The sequence below is a fragment of the Phocoena sinus genome, chromosome 1 (assembly GCF_008692025.1).
Source record: "Phocoena sinus isolate mPhoSin1 chromosome 1, mPhoSin1.pri, whole genome shotgun sequence".
In the NCBI taxonomy this organism is placed as follows: domain Eukaryota; kingdom Metazoa; phylum Chordata; class Mammalia; order Artiodactyla; family Phocoenidae; genus Phocoena; species Phocoena sinus.
The window spans coordinates 58,109,848-58,128,607 of NC_045763.1; the positions used below are offsets into that span (position 1 = coordinate 58,109,848).

Below are 18,760 nucleotides of genomic sequence, written 5' to 3' on the forward strand. Positions count from 1 at the left end.
TAAGACAGTGAACTTATTCTATAAATGTAGTTTATGTTCCAACTGCTCCACTGACTGACTCATCCCCCATCTCTCTCCTTCTCCTCAAGCCTCCCCACCTCCTCAGAAATGACAATATTGAAATTAGGCCAATTAATAACCTTATAATGGTCTCTAAGTGTTCAAGAGAAAGAAAGAATAACACATCTCACTCTAAATCAAAAACTAGAAATGATTAAGCTCCGTGAGGAAGGCATGGTGAAAGCTGAGAGACCCAAAGCTAGGCCTCTTGCACCAAACAGCCAAATTGTGAATGAAAAGGAAAAGTTCTTGAAGGAAATTAAAAGTGCTACTCTAGTGAACACATGAATGGTAAGAAAGTAAAACTGCCTTATTGCTGATAGGAGGAAGTTTTAGTGGTCTGGGTAGAAGATGAAAACCAGCCACAACATTCCCTTAAGCCAAAGCCTAATCCAGAAGAAGGCCCTAACTCCCTTTAATTCTATGGAGGCTGAGAGAGGTGAGGAAGCTGCAGAAGAAATGTCTGAAGCTAGCAGAGCTCATGATGTTTAAGGAAAGAAGCCATCTCCATAACATAATAGTGCAAGGTGAAGCAGCATGAGCTGATGTAGAAGCTATAGCAAGTTAACCAGAAGACCTACTTAAGATAATTAATAAGGATGGCTATGCTAAACAACAGATTTTCAATATAGATGAAACAGCCTTGTATTGGCAGAAGACAACACCCAGGATTGTTACAGCTAGAGAGGAGAAGTCAATGCCTGACTTCAAAGATTCAAAGGACAGGCTGACTCTCTTGTCAGTTAGGAGCTAATGCAGCTGATGACTTTGGGTTGAAGCCAATGCTCATTTACCATTCTGAAAATCCTAGAGTCCTTAATAATTATGATAAATCTATTGTTGAGATCTACTACTCAGAAAAAAAACATTCTTTTCAAAATATAACTGCTCATTGACAATGCACCTGGTCACCCAAGAGCTCTGATGGAAGTGTACTATGAGATTCATGTTGTTTTCATGCCTACTAACACAACATCCATTCTGCAGCCCATGGATCAAGGAGTCATTTTAACTTTCAAGTCTTATTATTTAAGAAATACATTTTTGAAGGCTATAGCTGTCATAGATAGTGATTCCTGTGATGGATCTGGGCAAAATAAATTGAAAACCTTCTAGGAATGACTCATCATTCTAGATGCCATTAAGAACATCTGTGATTCATAGGAAGAGTTCAAAATATAAACATTATCAGGAGTTAGGAAGAAGTTGATTCCAACTCTCATGGATGACTTTAAGGGGTTCAAGACTTTAGTAGAAGTAACTACAGATGTGGTAGAAATAGCAAGAGAACTAGGATTAGAAGTAGAGCCTGGGGCTTCCCTGGTGGTGCAGTGGTTGAGAGTCCACCTGCCGATGCAGGGGACACGGGTTTGTGCCCCGGTCCGGGAAGATCCCACATGCCGCGGAGCGGCTGGGCCCGTGAGCCATGGCCGCTGAGCCTGCGCGTCCGGAGCCTGTGCTCTGCAACAGGAGAGGCCACAACAGTGAGAGGCCCGTGTACCGCAAAAAAAAAAAAAAAAAAAAGAAGTAGAGCCTGAATGAATTGCTGCAATCTGCTTCTTATGGATGAGCAAAGAAAGTGGTTTCTTGAGATGGAATTTACTCTTGGTGAAGATGCTGTGAAGATTGTTGAAATGACATCAAAGGATTTAGAATATTACATAAACTTAGTTGACAAGGCAGTGGCAGGGTTTGAGAGGACTGAGTCCAATTTTGAAAGAAGTTCTACTATGGGTAAAATGCTATCAAACAGCATTACATGCTACAGAGAAATCACTCATGAAAGGAAGAGTCAATCAATGTAGCAAACTTCATTGTTGTCTTATTTTTAAAAAATTCTGCAGCCACCCCAATCTTCAGCAACCACCACCCTGATCAGTCAGCAGCCATCAACATCAAGGCAAGATGCTCTACAACAAAAACATTATGACTCACTGAAGGCTCTATGATAGTTAGCATTTTTTAGCAATAAAGTATTTTAAATTAAAGCATATACATTGGTTTTTTAGATATAATGCTATTGTACACTTAATAGACTATAGTATATTATATGCACTGGGACATTTTAAAAATTCATGTGACTAGCTTTATTGCGATATTCACTTAACTGGAGTGGTCTGGAACTGAACCTGCAATATCTCTCAGGTATGCCTGTATGTGAAAAGCCTAAAATAGTGCTTGGCATGTTTTAAATTTTATTAGTTATGGTCGATATGCTTTGTTACAGTAAACAATCAGTTTCTATAAATGTTTCATAAATATTTGAAGAATACAGTTCTATGATATAGTTTGTATAAAAATCAAGATAATTATATTATTCAAATCTTCTAAATCTCTATTTATTGCTTGTAACTTAATTGTCAAATTCTGAAAGCTGTAGATCACAGCACCCAGCTATTGTTGTGATTTGGCCAAATCATTTATATTTTTGCCTTATATACTATAGTATTGATTTGTTAATCGACAGACTCAAAGAATATATATTAAAATATGGTAATTTAGTAAGCAGAATAAAACATAAATTACCTTTGTCTTCCTTCATGATTTTGTCACATTGAACGTGTTTATTCTTTGGTGCTCCATTAATAGTCTGCATCATCCTTTCTACATATAAGTCATTACCTAATCTATTTCGACAAAGAGTCTCATAGTTCTTGTTTCTCCGGCTATAAAAAGTAATATATACTCAACTTATTAATAAAAATTAATTTTTACCACACATATATTTTTCTACTGATATTATGCTTTTTCTTAAAATTACCTTCTTTAATGTGGATTGCACCAAAAAATGAAGTGAAAATTCAAGACACTTCTTAGGGAAAGACTGAATTAAACTACCTCCAAAGGACTCTTTTACACTATATCCCCCGACATCCCTACAACTTTCGGTCCCCACCAATAATATCCTAGCACTATCTCCACATAGGTTTTATGAATTTTGATTATAGACATAAAGCTATAAATTTCCCTCAAAGTACTACTTTTGTGTCATCCTGCAGTATTATTTTCATAATTGTTTTGTTCTGAGTATTTCTTTGATTTCCATTATGATTTCTTCTTTGGTTCATGAGGAATTTTCAAAATGTGCTTTTTAACTTCCAAAAGCGTATGTGAATATGCATCTATGTTTTAGTTGAGATTTATGTAATTAATTTTTAACTTCATTCCACTGTGGTCAGAGAATTTAGTTTGTCTGACACTACTTCTTTGAAATTTTTGAAACCTTGCTTCATGGTCTTGTACATGGATGATTTTTGTAATTGTTCCATGTGTGATTGAAAAGAGTGTGAATCATCTAATTGTTAAATTCAGAGTTCTATATATGACCATTAAATTATGTTTTTGGTTCAAATTTTCTATAACTATACTAATTTTATCAGATTGACATCAATAATTAAGAGAGGCATATTCATACCTCCTACTTTAATAAGATACTTATCAAGTTTCCAGTTTTTGCTTTATATATTAAGAGGTTATTTTATTAGGAGTTTCAAGTTTAGAATTATTATACCTTCCTATCATTATGAAACCACACTCTTTATCCCTAATAATGCTATTGGTGTGTTTCTCTGTAGATGATGTGTTCTTTATATTTTTCCTTCTGTTTTTAAAATCTTCTTTTAATATTTGGTATTTTGGAGTATGAGTACAATGCGTCCCATTTGTGTGTGTGTGGATTTCTTTTTATTTATTCCTATTTCTGTGGAATGGTGTTTTTCAATAGCTTGGGGAATTACTTACTCTCCTTGAATAGTAACTCTCGTCCATTCTTTCTATTCTGCCCTTTCGGAACTGATTAGGTGTATGTTAGACCTCTAGTCTATTATCAATATCTATTTAATATCAAAGATTAAATCCATATTTAATATCAAAGATTAAATCAATATTTACTTTTTAATTTTAACAATTATAAACATACTTTATTTTAAAATTCTTTTTAAATTTTTTGTCTTATAAGTAATCATTTTGATAGTTTCTTAGTGTTAATGATGTTTTAACTCTATCTTTTATTTAAATATTTCACATATATTTTATACTTTATATTTGATAATATCATTACCCATAGTCCTCAGGATTTAGATCTAGGAATTGTTATTTTTAAAATTCTCATTCATAATGACTTGTTTCTTTATTGGTTTGGTGTATTTTTACTAAACTCAAACTGAATGAATCTTAAGAGTATAAATGGGATATGCTTTCCTCCAGAGAAAATTTGTATTTGCTTATGAGATAACTGAGATCCTTGTAAGGGTCTTGGTTTAATATAAGAATCTCTCCTTCAGCTGTCTCAATTTGTGGGGGATCCAAGACTTACTGGTGGACTCTAGATCCATGTGCTAATATTAACATTTGCTTCTAGCATCTCTCCCTCTATGATTTCAGATCACTTATCTATCCCATTGTTATTCTTTTCCTTTCCTTTTTCTGGTCCTGGGAGCTTTCCCTTATGTCTCATGAGCTTTAAAAGTATGCTGTTTGAGTTATAAAGCAGAAACTAATACACCATTGTAAAGCAATTATACTCCAGTAAAGATGTTAAAACAAAAAAAGTATGCTATTTGAGATCTAATTGTACTATATTATATAGTCTAAACAATTTTACAAGATTTTATATTTGTATAAAAATAATACCATAAAAATTATTTTAGTGATGAATTTTTTAGTACTATAAATTATATTCATATTATACTTGAAGAAAACTAATCTGAACAATTATATTAATAATCTATTTATGTAGCTGTATTAATTTCAGACAGAGCAGACTTCAGAGCAATGAAAATTATCAGAGATAAAGAGGGGCATTACATAATGATAAAGGGGTCAAGTATCCAAAAAGACATAACAATTCTTAATGTGTATGTGCCTAACAGGAGAGTTTCAAAATAACATGAGGCAAAAACTAATGATCCCCGCGTGCCGCAGAGCGGCTGGGCCCGGGTGCCACCACTGCTGAGCCTGCGCCATGGAGCCCGCGGGGCACAACTGCTGAGCCCACGTGCCATGGCTGCTGGGGCCTGTGCGACTAGAGTCCGTGCTCCACAGGAGGGGCCAGCGCAGTGAGAGGCATGCACACCCCGGCGGGGAGTGGCCCCCACTCGCTGCAGCTGGGGGGGGCCCACGTGCAGCAGCGGAGACCCAGTGCAGCCAAAAATAAATAAATAAATTTATTTAAAAAAAAAAAAACTAATGATCCATTTATATTCATTAATAAAGAGAAATGGAAAATCTACTCTCAATAGTAAATTCAGTCATTTCCCCATAACATATTTTCCCTTTTAAGTTTTAAATATAAAAAATGACAGTCATTTCTTTTTAACTTGAAAATAATTCACATATGCATAAAAGAAAAAATCATTAAAACCTATACTGAGACTTAGAAGCCTCCTTTATTTCTTTTATTATTTAACTTAGTAGCTCACCTACTTTTTAAAGAATATGCTAAAGCTATGGGTTCCTCTTCTAGGAAAAACATACAGCATAAACACTTTACATGTAATTTCATGAGGCACATATGTAACTTTATATACGATTTCACCAGGCACATATACCACCAGTGTTTATCCAGAAATCCCCAAAGACAGAAACAAGGATAAGAGCCTCTGATTTAGCATTTAAATTACAAAAGCAATGTAAACAACTGAACAATACATACCTTACTTTCTCAGCTTCTTCAGATCCTACAGAAACCATGACTGTTGGTAGGTTAAAAAAGTTCATCGTTTCTGTCTCTGTGAGTATTATCTCTATAGTCTTCTCCAGGTCTTCTTTTGTTACAATTTTTCCAGGTGTTGCCCTAATAACTTGTAAATCTAAAATACATGACTTAATAAAAATCATTTACTAATTGTTATTTTTAATTTTCATTTCATCAAAATACCATGACGAGTTATACATTGCAGGTGGCATTACATGGTCCAGGAATAGGCCATGTTGTGAGATGTAGTCTATTTAATCCCTCTGAAGCCAAACTGGATCCTATGGCTCATAAACCATCTCTGTTGCTGATACATCAAGCCTACTCCAATCTCAAATGTGTAGTCATGACTACAAGGGCATCCCATTACATCTATCCTATAATATTAACAGGGAGACTGGGGTGAACAACTATTGATACAACTCAAGAGACATATGGGCAAGTGTATTTCCCAGATAATATGCAACCCTTCTCTGAGCCCTGAAGCTAATTTCTAGTATATATCTACAACAGCCTTTTATTCTGTTTGTCCTTCTTACTGGTTGACTTTTGATTTAGATTACAGCTCACCTCTAATCATCTTCACCAAGAGCTAAAAAGACTCTCCAGTGAAAGTTGTGGTTAAATATAGGAGAAAAAGAGGCTCAATATCCATGCAAAACATACACTGAAAAGGGTTAGCCTCAAGCCTGTAGTCTTGTCAGAAGTCCAAGATTCTTGAAAAATTTCACTGAGGATGGAGTGTCAGGGCTAGAGAGTTTGGACTTGGTTGTATGGGTAATAAAGAGCCATGACACAGTATATAGGTCAGAGTTCAACGTTTTCTGTTAAAAACAGCATGTGAAGCAGGGATACATGAGGCTTTGACAAGGGTAAAGCTTGAAAAGCTTTAGGAAAACAAGACTTAAGGGTATACACTTTCTAGAGATTAAGGCTCAGTCTCCTTAAGAAGGCCCAAAGCCTGAGAAAAACACTCTCCTTATAACCTAAAAAAAATACAAGCTACTAATTTCACAAACCAATCATCAACATTTGGAATGGCTAAATAAATAATAGTATACTCATCTATGAATAGTAACTAGTAATTAAATATGACATTAAAAACATATGAAAATGTTTGTGATAGAATGTAAAGTGACAGAATAATCCAGGACAAAACCCATGCTATGGTTATAACAATTAAAATACTTATGCATATGGAGAAGCTGAGGAAACAAAATTTTTAATTGCTAATCCTTTATAGTATTGGATGATTCTTCTTTTAAAATATGTTCTTTAATTTTTATTATTTATGCAATAAATTTAAAATATGAGGGAGAGGGCTTCCCTGGTGCCGCAGTGGTTCAGAGTCCGCCTGCCGATGCAGGGGACATGGGTTCGTGCCCCGGTCCGGGAGGATCCCACATGCTAAGGAGCAGCTGGGCCCATGAGCCATGGCCGCTGAGCCTACGCGTCCAGAGCCTGTTCTCCTCAACGGGAGAGGCCACGGCGGTGAGAGGCCCGCATACCGCAAAAAAATAAATAAATAAATAAATAATAAAAATAAAGTAAAATATGAGGGAGAGATAATTTATATAAGCAAATCTAGCTAAGATAGATATAAGGTAAGTGAAAAAATAAATGAATTACCCATAATGGACACAACTGAAGATATATCTAGTTCAAACTGTTCGTTTTATCAGTGAAGAAAATGAGAAACAGAGAGGCTAAGTGAGAAGTTTAAGGTCAAAAAGGAATACTGGCAGTTTTGAGACTAGAAATTTTGGTTCTTTTTTTTTTTTTTCTTCGTGGTTCGCAGGTCTCTCACTGTTGTGGCCTCTCCCATTGCGGAGCACAGGCTCTGGACGCGCAGGCTCAGCGGCCATGGCTCATGGGCCCAGCTGCTCCGCGGCATGTGGGATCTTCCCGAACCGGGGCATGAACCCGTGTCCCCTGCACTGGCAGGTGGACTCTCAACCACTGTGCCACCAGGAAAGCCCCTAAATTTTGGTTCTTGATACTCTAAACTTTCTTTCTTTAAGAACACCAGATCTTCATCTATGATTTAGTTACATATACCTTAAAGTAGCATTATGGCACAGATATGTTAATTATAAAAATGAACGATCTTACAGTAGATAGAACCTAATAGGGGACTTCCCTGGTGGCGCAGTAGTTAAGAATCCGCTTGCCAGGGCAGGAATAAAGACACAGACGTAGAGAATGGACTTGAGGACACGGGGAGGGGGAAGGGTAAGCTGGGATGAAGTAAGACAGTAGCACTGACATACATACACTACCAAATGTAAAATAGATAGCTAGTGGGAAGCAGCTGCATGGAACAGGGAGATCAGCTCGGTGCTTTGCGACCACCTAGAGGGGTGGGATAAGGAGGGTGGGAGGGAGACTCAAGAAGGAGGTGATATGGGGATATACGTACTCATATAGCTGATTCACTTTGTTACACTGCAGAAACTAACACAACACTGTAAAGCAATTATACCCGAATAAAGATGTTTCAAAAAAAAAAAGAATCCGCCTGCCAATGCAGGGGACACGAGTTCGAGCCCTGGTCCAGGAAGATCCCACATGCCGCGGAGCAACTAAGCCCGTGTACCACAGCTACTGAGCCTGCGCTCTACAGCCTGCAAGCCACAACTACTGAGCTCGCGTGCCACGACTACCATGACTAGGTGCCATGCGCGTGCTCCGCGACAAGAGAAGCCACAGCAATGAGAAGCTCGCACACTGCAACAAAGAATAGCCCGGCACGCCACAACTAGAGAAAGCCCACGTGCAGCAACGAAGACCCAACGCAGCCAGAAATAAAAATAAAAGATATACCAGATTATGTTAATGCAGTCAAGACTGAGAAATACTAATCTACCAGGTGGTAGAAGTAGAATTGTTTGGGTGTGACTCAGTTTAGAGACTTGACTTTGTGGTTGGAATTCACCAGCAGGCCAAGACGATATAAACATCTATATTATTCTTCAAGGCTTCTGGAGGTGAAGTTTTGTTACGTTTGTTTGTTTGTTTGTTTTTGATGTAGACAAATAGAGGTAGACCTCAAGGCAAATCACTACATAAAGATTTTCTTCTTTATCTTAAGAGGAGTGCAAATCCATTGGAGGGCTTTAAGCAGGGAGAATGCGATTAGATTGTGTTCTTAAAAAGATCATTCTAATAGGGATACAGTAGGATAATTAGTTGGCTTAGAAATCCCACTAAGGGATTAAAGACAGAAAGAATTTTAAGGGAGTTTGGGGAGACTGTTGTAAACTATTGACCACTCAAGAAAAGAATCTAGTAACCTAGCAACAATCTACACTACCTTGACGAAAGACCAGGTGCATCCAAGCACCAGGCACACTCAAGCCACAAACGTCATTGTTAAAACACAATAGATATATGGTCTGAATCTTGTTACATGAAGTCAGGGAGTTAGTAGTCCTTGAAGAGTAGCATTTCTGCAAGACAGAAATATAGGTGAAAAAGGAAAGAAAGTAGGTGAAAGGGGACATTATACCAAAACCTGAGATGAATTACCATATATTAGTATATGTCACCACGCTTCTGCTAATATACATATTTAAATAGCGTCATGACCGTCCCCATTAGACAATACAGGGTCAAAGGAGGAACTAGTGATTTAAGCCTTGACGTCTACCCAAAACTGAGGAAGAAGGTGGTCTTCTCTTCCCACCCCACTTCTTCTTTGATTGTAAAAATGTAACGCTCTTTGTTCTCAGGGCTGTGCTCCCTTGCCTGCCCATTTGTAGCTCTCACAAGTATCCTATGCTTATAAACTCACTCTTTGCCTATCGCTTTGCCTCATGCTGAATTCTTTCTGCAAGGAGAAAAAAGAACCTGAGCTTGAGTAAGACCTGACACCAGGTGAGCAGCTTCAATTAAAAGACAGTGGATCTGAGTCCCCTCCTAAGTCAGGGACCCCAGACTGAGGTGTGGCTGGGCTTGAGTCCCATTCCATGGGTTCAAGTCCCATCCTGTCGATTCAAGTCCCAATCTGAATTTTGGCTGGGTTCGAGTCCCATCCAAGAAGGAGAGCAGGTTCAATTCTGCATACAGTTTGGAAAAACAAATTGGAGGGTGGCAAGAATATATGTAGAGACTGCTGGGGGAGCTTATGACAATAATTCAATTCTTTGTCCCCTCCTGAGAGGACGGGCATCTTCCTACAACAGACATTGCTAATTGCTTAAGTTTTCATTGCTAAGCCTTTCTCCCTTCCCTGGCCTCTTTCCATTAATACAGGCTGAGAAATAAAATGTGTGGCTTTTCCAGCCTCTCTTGAAGCTAGTGGTGTCAATGTGACACAGTTCTGGCCAATGAGATTAAAAACAGAAATATACAGGAAAAAGGAAGCCTTCTGGGAAAATGTTTACTTTCCTGATAAATGAGGGAGATGTGACTGGTGCTACTGCCTTTCTCCTTCTTTCTGCTTTTAATGTGGATATAATACCCAGAGCTGGGGCACATATCATGAGACCATGAGGCAAGAAAGAAGAAGAAAAGGCTTACGAAAAGAGAAGAGCAGAGCTTCCAATCCAGATTCTGACACAATTAAGCCACAAAAGCAAACCCAAAAGCTACCTACCTTTAACTTCTTTTAATGTGGAAAAAATGGTAGTTGGGTATTCTGTTACTTGTCAGAAGCATTCTGTTACATATGCTAACACCAAATAGAAGAGTCCATCAAGCACTTTTCCAACCTTATTAATATTTTCACTAATCCTCATTACCATCTTAGAGGAAAAGACATCCTGACCCTCAAGGAAGTACCCACTTCTTCCAGCACTTTTGGTCAACCATTATTTCCTCATTCTTTTAACTTTACTTGCATAATCCTTTGCATTACCTCATGTTTTATCCTCTGCCTGGAATGGGTCTCTCCTTTTGTTCTCCTGACAAATTACTAATTATCTTTAGAAACCCAATTCAAAAGTCAATAATGTTCTCTATGAACGTTCTCTCATTTTTTGTTTTCCACTTCACAGTAGTTAATATTTTCTTTGTAAGTACTCCCATCACATTCTGCACATGTCTTAATATGGCATTGATCACAGTGTATCACAATTATTTGTCTCCTGAGTTAGAAGCTGAGCTCTTTTAAAACAGGGTCTGTGGGACCTCCCTGGTGGTGCAGTGGTTAAGAATCCACCTGCCAATGCAGAGGATACAGGTTCAAGCCCTGGTCCTGGAAAATCCCACATGCCAGGGAGCAACTAAGCCCACGTGCCACAACTACTGAGCCCGCGGTCTAGAGCCCGCACACCTAGAGCCCGTGCTCTGCAACAAGAGAAGCCACAGAAATGAGAAGCCCACACACCACAATGAAGAGTAACTCCTGCTCACCACAAGTAGAGAAAACCCGCACACAGCAACAAAGACTCAATGCAACCAAAAATAAATAAATAAATAAATAAAATATTTTTTAAAAATTAAAAACAAAAAAAAACAGGGTCTGTGATTACTGAGGCTGGTGGTGCAAGAAAGTCACTTGAGAATTTTAAAAAATATATAAACATTACCCTGGTAATTCTCATGTAGCTACTGCACAGGCCAGTATTTGGGAATGATTACCATAGTCCTGCTACCTCAAGCACCCAAAAAATAATGAGCATATTTGCTAAAGAAATAATGAACTGTTACTGAAATAAAAGATTGGATTTTCATTACCTGTAAAACTAGCCAACCTTTCCCGTTTAAAGGATGGTTCTTCTAGGTCTTCTACCATTGATTCAGTAGTGGATGTACTTGACTTAGAAACTGTACTGCTTCCTAAAATTGACCTTTAATAATGAATAACAATATTATTTATTTAGATGTCCTTATGGGCGATTAAATGTATAAATGAAAACATTATCAGATTGAGAAATCAAATATACTGTAATCATATGAGCAAAGTTGATAAAAATAAACTAGTTCTTTAAATATTGAGTTGATTTTTAATGTTCTTTAAGTAAAAAGTCATTTTAAATATATTTTAGAAATAAAACATGTCAAACCTATGCCTAGAGACCTTCAATGGATTCTCAACAGTATGTTTAGGATAAAAATCCAAAACACAGCCTACCTACCAAGACTCTCTGTCTTATCTTCATTATCAATATTCTCTCCCCACACTTTTTTTTTAAGTTTCTCAAACTTATGGAGCTCTCTTACCTCAGGGCCTCAGCCTGGAGTAGTCTACCCTTCATTTTTCACCAGGTTTCTGCTCATTTTTCAAATCCCATATTAAATGCAATTTATTCAATTTGATAAATGTCCTCTCAAGACAATTTAAAATAAAATTTATATACTTCGTGGGAAATCAATACACTGAAGAATCCAAAAATAATTTTCTTTAAACATAGAAACTTAACATTACTCCATGATATTACATACTTTTTTCCTTTCTATTTATAGTTCCAACTGCCCTCCAAAAGGTTGGGTTCAGTTTACTGGAATATCCTTTGTTTTGCGGAGAACTCCCATGGCTTCTGTATGCTAATTTGGAGGCAGACTCTAGAGTAGCATATTTTCTCCTAAAATTTCGTGCTTAGTTAACATCTGGAACTTTTAATTTATCAGATTGAAAGTTACACACTAAAGTATTTCCCCATAATCTTTAGATTGTTTTAGGAGTACTGTTTTATTATGGCAAAGACTGCATTTCTCTATTGGAAGCAGTAAAAATTTTCAATTGTATAAGTATTTATATATGTAAATGCAAAACATGTCATTTACCAAAAAAAAAGTTATAAAACAAGAGAGAAATCAAACCCTAGGAGAACAAGGATTTGTATGGAAGAATAGGGAGGGAAAAAAAGGAAAGCTCCTAAACTGCAGCATAAAAGAAACAACTGAAGAAACATGTCTGCGATGCTAGGTCGCATCTTTTGGCTCCTCAGGAAATCTTGAGTAAAATCTGTATATTTTTTCACAAATGTTTTGGTGTAAGTGTAGGGGAACACTTGACATGCAAGCTCTACATCTAGTTAAAACATGAGAGGAACACAGAGGTGGCACACTAGGATGAGAGAACAGAGCTGGGAGACTGGGGACAACTGACATCCAAGTTACATATGTGCAACTTAAATGAAAATACATAAGATATAAAAAAAGAATCATAGAATAGTATACACTACCTTGTAAACTGCCCTAACGTACTAGGATTTATTGTATTCTGATAAAGGCTATAGGAAGCTATAAAGTCTGATGTACGTGATCCTTCTTGTGATGTCAATAGTTTATTTGGCTTTGCTGTACCAGTATATGGATCTGGATGGTAAAGAGGTCTGGGAGTAACATCAACTCCATGTATATCAGTCACCTGTAGAAAATAGTTATTTAAAATAAAATAAGTAAAAAAGACAGGGTTTCTGAATGATAGGTCCTAAAAAACAGATTAAAATAGTAGAAAAAAGATAAATATAATGTTTGTAGGATAGAACAAACATGAAAAATTGAATGATACAAGATTTTATGCTTAAAAAGTTTCTTAACTGAGGCATACACTTTTTAAAAAGTCTTATTCATGTTTTACCTATATATAAGAAATATATACTAATTTTGAGAAAATTCAAAAATATAGAAAGATAATTCATTCAGATTGTTAATAATTTGGTATATTTAATTTTTTTATGTATAAGCTTTAAAAACCTAAACTTTTCATTTAACATTTTATTAATAAACATTAGCCAAGTTATTACACATTTTTGGCTTATTTGTTTTTGGTTAATTTTTAATATTTTTAATTATGAAATTTAACACATACAGAAATATAATTAAAACATAACCATATAGTTAAATAATACAAAGCAAATGTTCTTATAATCACAACTAAAGTAAAAAATTAGAACATTGATAGAACCTCTAGGAGACTTTGCCCCTCCTAGATCACAAGCAGCTCCCCTGGCTTTTGCTTCTTCTGGCTTACTGCCTCTCCTTCCTCCCCAGTGAATATCATTAACTTGATTTTGGTAATTATTTTCTTTCTTCTTTTTAAAGTTTTATTAAGTATGCATTCCTAAACAATAGCACTTACTTTTTATAACTTATATTGAAGTAAAATATACATAGAGATGTGCACATATAAATGCACACCTTAATGAATTTTCATAAACGGAAGACACCCAGGTACCTAGCATTCAGATTTAGAAACAGAAAATTACCAGCATCTCAGAAGTTCCTTCCATAAGAGTCACTATCTCCCACCAAAGGTAATGATTATACTGACACCATGGATTAGTTTTGCCTGTTTTTGAACTTCACTTTGATGGAATCATGAAGCACATACCCTTGGTATCTGGTTTCTTTTTTTCAATGTTATATTTGTGAGAGCTCTTCATATTGTTAAGTATAGCTGTAGATGGTTCATTTTCATTGTTGTACAATATTCCATTGTGTGAATATATCACAATTTTATATATCTATTTTATTGTGCATGGACATTTCTGTAGTTTCCAAATTTTTGGCTTTTACAAATGATGCCACTGGGCTTCCCTGGTGGTGCAGTGGTTAAGAATCCACCTGCCAATGCAGGGGATATGGGTTCCAGCCCTGGTCCAGGAAGATCCCACATACTGCAGAGCAACTAAGCCCATGCACCACAACTACTGAGCCTGAGCTCTACAGCCCGCGAGCCACAACTACTAAGCCCATGTGCCATAACTACTGAAGCCCTCGCACCTAGAGCCTGTGCTCCACAACAAGAGAAGCCACTGCAGTGAGAAGCCCGCACACTGCAACGAAGAGTAGTCCCCACTCACCGCAACTAGAGAAAGCCCGCGAGCAGCAATGAGGAACCAACGCAGCCAAAATAAATTTTAAAAAACCAAAAACAAATGATGCCACTAAGAAGATGGTTGTACGTGTGTTTTGCTGACTATAATGTATGAATTTATGTTGGGTGTATACCTGTGTGAAATTCCTGGTTATTGGATTATTTATATGTTCACATACAGTAGATACTGCTGAAAGGTTTTCCCAAGTGGTTCCCACCAACAAAGTATGAGAGTTCTGGTTGCTCCAGATTTTGGTTAGCACTTAGTATTGATATTTACCAAGTTTATCAATGTAATTTAGTTTTGCCTGTTTTTAAAATTTATATAAATAGCCATATATTATAATGGAATTATCTGACATCTTTTGTTCAACAGTATGCTTTTATGTGTCTCTCCATGTTGTTGCATGTATAATAGTTCATTCATTTATTGGTGACTGTAGTCTGTTGGATTAGTATATCATATTTTATCTATCTCTTTTACTTTTAACAGACTGAATTATTTCCCAGTTTTTGGCCATCATGAAAACTGTTTCAATAAACATTAATGTGAAAGCATACTGCTAAACATGAAAATGTATTTCTGTAGGGGATATATAGATGTGGAATTGATGAGTCAACCTGATTAGATAACACCAAACTGTTTTCCAAGTTGATTGTAAAACTTTTCAAGATTGCCAGCATTGTGACAGTTGCTGTTACTCTACATTCTCATCAACAACTAGCACTGCCAGATTTAGAAATTTAAACCAGTATGGGTATAGGTGTACAGGTATCTCATTTCGACTTTAATTTTCATGAAATTGAACTTCTTTTCATGTGCTTATTCCTATCTTGACTTCCTTTTTTTTGAAGGAAAATATCCCATGCAAGTCCTTTGCACACTTTTCTGTTGACTTCCGTCATTTTTTAAATTGATGATAGAGTTCATTAAATGTTCTGACTATGAACCCTTTCTGTTTTATGTGTTGAAAATGTCTTCTTTCACTGTATGGCTGAATTTTCCTTGTAGTATCTTTTAATGAATAGAAGTTCTTCATCTTAGCGTAGTCAAATTTATCATGTTTTCCTTTATGGTTTACGCCTTAGATGTCTCATCCAAGAAACCATTCCCAATCCTGAAATTATGAAGATATTTTTGCTTTTCATGTTTAGATCTATAATATACCCGGAATTGAGTTTTGTGTACAGTATGAGGAAGAAAGCCAATATATTTTTATTCCATGTGAATACCCAATTGTCTCAACAAGAATTTTTGAAAATCCTGTTATTTCCCCATTACTCTTTAGTGCACATTTATTATAAAACAAGTGTTTATATGTGCCTGAGTCACTTGTAGGCTCTCTATCTATACCTTTGTTAATGTTACACTTTATATAAAACTTGGTATCTAGGAGAGCAAGTCCTTTCACAAAGTTCTTATTCAAGAGTATCTCGGTTATACCTAAGCTTCAGCAGCTTTATATAAATTTTAGACTTACCTTGACAAGTTCCTGAAAAAAATACAATGAAAAAAAAACAGATTTTGACTGAAATTGCAAAGAATCTATAAATAAAAATTTGGGTATAATTGATATACTTACAATACTGACTCTTTCTATGCATAAACATGTTCTAGCTCTCCATTTGTTTGGGTCTTGTTTAATGTCTCCCAGTAAAATTTTATAGTTTTTACAGTATAGGTATGTGCATCTTTGCTATATTTATCCACAAGTACTTAATACATTTTAGTGCTATTATAAATGGTATCATTAGAAAAATATGTAATTTTTGAAATGTGTGTTGCTGGTATATAAAAATATAATTGTTCTTGGTTGTTTTATTTGATATCCAATAACCTTGCTAAACTCTTATTAATTTGATAATTATTAATAGGTGATTTAAAATTTTACATGTAGATAATTGTGTCATTTACAAATATTCAATGTTTCTTTTCTTTCTTTCCAATGCTTACATTTTTCATTTCTTTTTCTTGCCATACTGAAATGGCTAAGACTTCCAAGAATGTTGGATAGAAGTGGATCCTTCTTAGGAATGCTTTACCATTAAATACAACCAGTGCTGTAGGATTTTATAAATCAGATTAAGGAAGTTCCTTGTGATTGCCAGTTTCATAAGAACATTTTAAATCATGAATAAATTTTAATCTTATCAAATAAATACTTTATGTATTGAGATGATCATATGCTTTTTTCCTTTAAGCTATATATGAATGTGGTGAATTACACTAATGGATTTTTCAATGTTAAACCAATCTTTCTTGGTATAAATGTAGCTCATGATGTACTATCTCTTTTTATTGTTATTGAATTTTGTTAACATTTTATTGAGGATTTCTCCATCTATGTTTGGAGATATTGACTTGTAATGTTTCTTTCTCATACTGTTGTAGTCAGATTTTGATATCAAGATATTTCTAGCCTCATAACATGAGTTCTGGAGTATACCCATTTCTTCTGTTCTGTTTTTGTCCTTATGTGTTTGGCATATATCACTAGTGAAACCATCTGAGCCTGGAATTATCTTTGAAGAAAGATTTTTAAATTACTCATATTAATTTCTTTAATATCTTCCAATTTTCATTTTTGTTTGTCTCTTGGTAAAATGTAAGTTTTTAAGGAATCTTTCCATTTTATATTCATTTGCAAATTTTGCAAAATTTAAAATTGGCATAAAGTTACACACAATCTGCATAATTATCTTTTTAAATAGCTTTTAAAGTGTACAAGTCAGTGGTTTTGAGTGTATTCACAAATATGAGCAATCATCACCACAGTTAATTTTAGAAATTTTTTATCACCTCAAGAAGAAACTCTGTATCCTTTAACTCTGATTCCCTAACCCTTGTCTTCCTCCCAGTCCTAGGCAACCACGTAGGTATTTCATGTCTCTATAGATTTCCCTATTCTGGACTTTCATGTGAGTGGCATCACATAGTGTGTGGTATTTTGATTGGCTTGTTTCATTTAGCATAATGGTTTCAAGATTCATCCATGTTGTTGCATGCATCAGTACTTCATTCCTTTCTGTGGTTGAATAATATTCTACTGTATGAATATACCACATTTTGTTTAGCCATCTGTCCACTGATGGACATTTGCGCTGTTCCCACTTTTTGGCTATTATGAATAATACCGATATAAACATTCATGTACAAGTTTCTGGGTTGGAAATATATCTTAATTTCTCTTGGGTGTATATATCTACATGTAGAATTGCAGGGTCATATGATAACAGTATGTTTAAACACCTGAATTACTACCAGACTGTTTTCCAAAGTGGCAGGACCATTTTACATTCCTATCAGTAGTATTCTGATTTCTTGATATCCTTGCCAACACCTGTCATCTGACTTTTTGATTCTAGCCATCCTACTGAGTATGAAGTAAAGATCACACTGTGGTTTTGATTTGCATTTCTCTGATGACTAGTGATGTAAAGTATTTTTCCATGTGCTTTTTGACCATTTGTATACCTTCTTTGGAAAAATGAGCATTCAAATCCCTTGGCCAATTTTTAATTGGATTTTGTCTTTTTATTATTGAGTTGTAATTCTTTATATATTCCCAATACAAATCCCTTAACAGATATATTGTTTGCAAATATTTTCTCCCATTCTGTGGGTAGACTTTTCACTTTATTATGTTCTTTGAAGAACAAACATTTTTAATTTTGGTAAAGTTCAATTCATCTGGCTTTTTTTCTTTTGTTGTTCATATTTTTTGTGTCATATCTGAGAATCCTTCGCCAAACCAAGGTCATGAAGGTTTACCACCATGGTTTCTTCTAAGAGTTTTTAGTTTTAACTGTTACATATGTCTTTGATTCATGTTGAATTAATTTTTATATGGTGTGAGGCAAGGGTCCAACTTTATTCTTTTGCATGTGGCTATCCAGTCATCCCAGCACCATTTATTGAAGACTATCCCTTCCCTCTTAAATGGTCATGGTACGCTTATCAGAAATCAGTTGACCATAGATGTAATGGGTCTATTTCTGGACTCTCAATTCTATTCCATTGATCTGTATATCTATCCTTGTGCCAATCAGTACCACACTATCGTGATTTCTGTTGCTTTGTAGTAAATGTTGAAATTGGGAAGTGTGAGTCTGCCTACTTTAGTCTCCTTTTTCAGGACTATTTTGGCTATTCTGGGTTCCTAGCAATTCCATATGAATTTTAGAATCAATTGTCAATTTGCACAAGGAAGTCTGCTGGGATTCTGATAAGGACTGTG

The 18,760-nt window shown here is 35.6% G+C and overlaps 1 protein-coding gene across 1 annotated transcript in view; it reads right to left on the reverse strand.

The window, feature by feature from the left end:
• WDR78 (WD repeat domain 78) overlaps positions 1-18,760 on the reverse strand; it is a 129,093-nt gene that overhangs the window by 91,409 nt on the left and 18,924 nt on the right. The window contains 4 exon segments of the mRNA XM_032614983.1: positions 2,587-2,726; positions 5,714-5,870; positions 11,435-11,547; positions 12,886-13,070. Of these exon segments, the coding sequence (XP_032470874.1) occupies positions 2,587-2,726; positions 5,714-5,870; positions 11,435-11,547; positions 12,886-13,070 (595 nt within the window).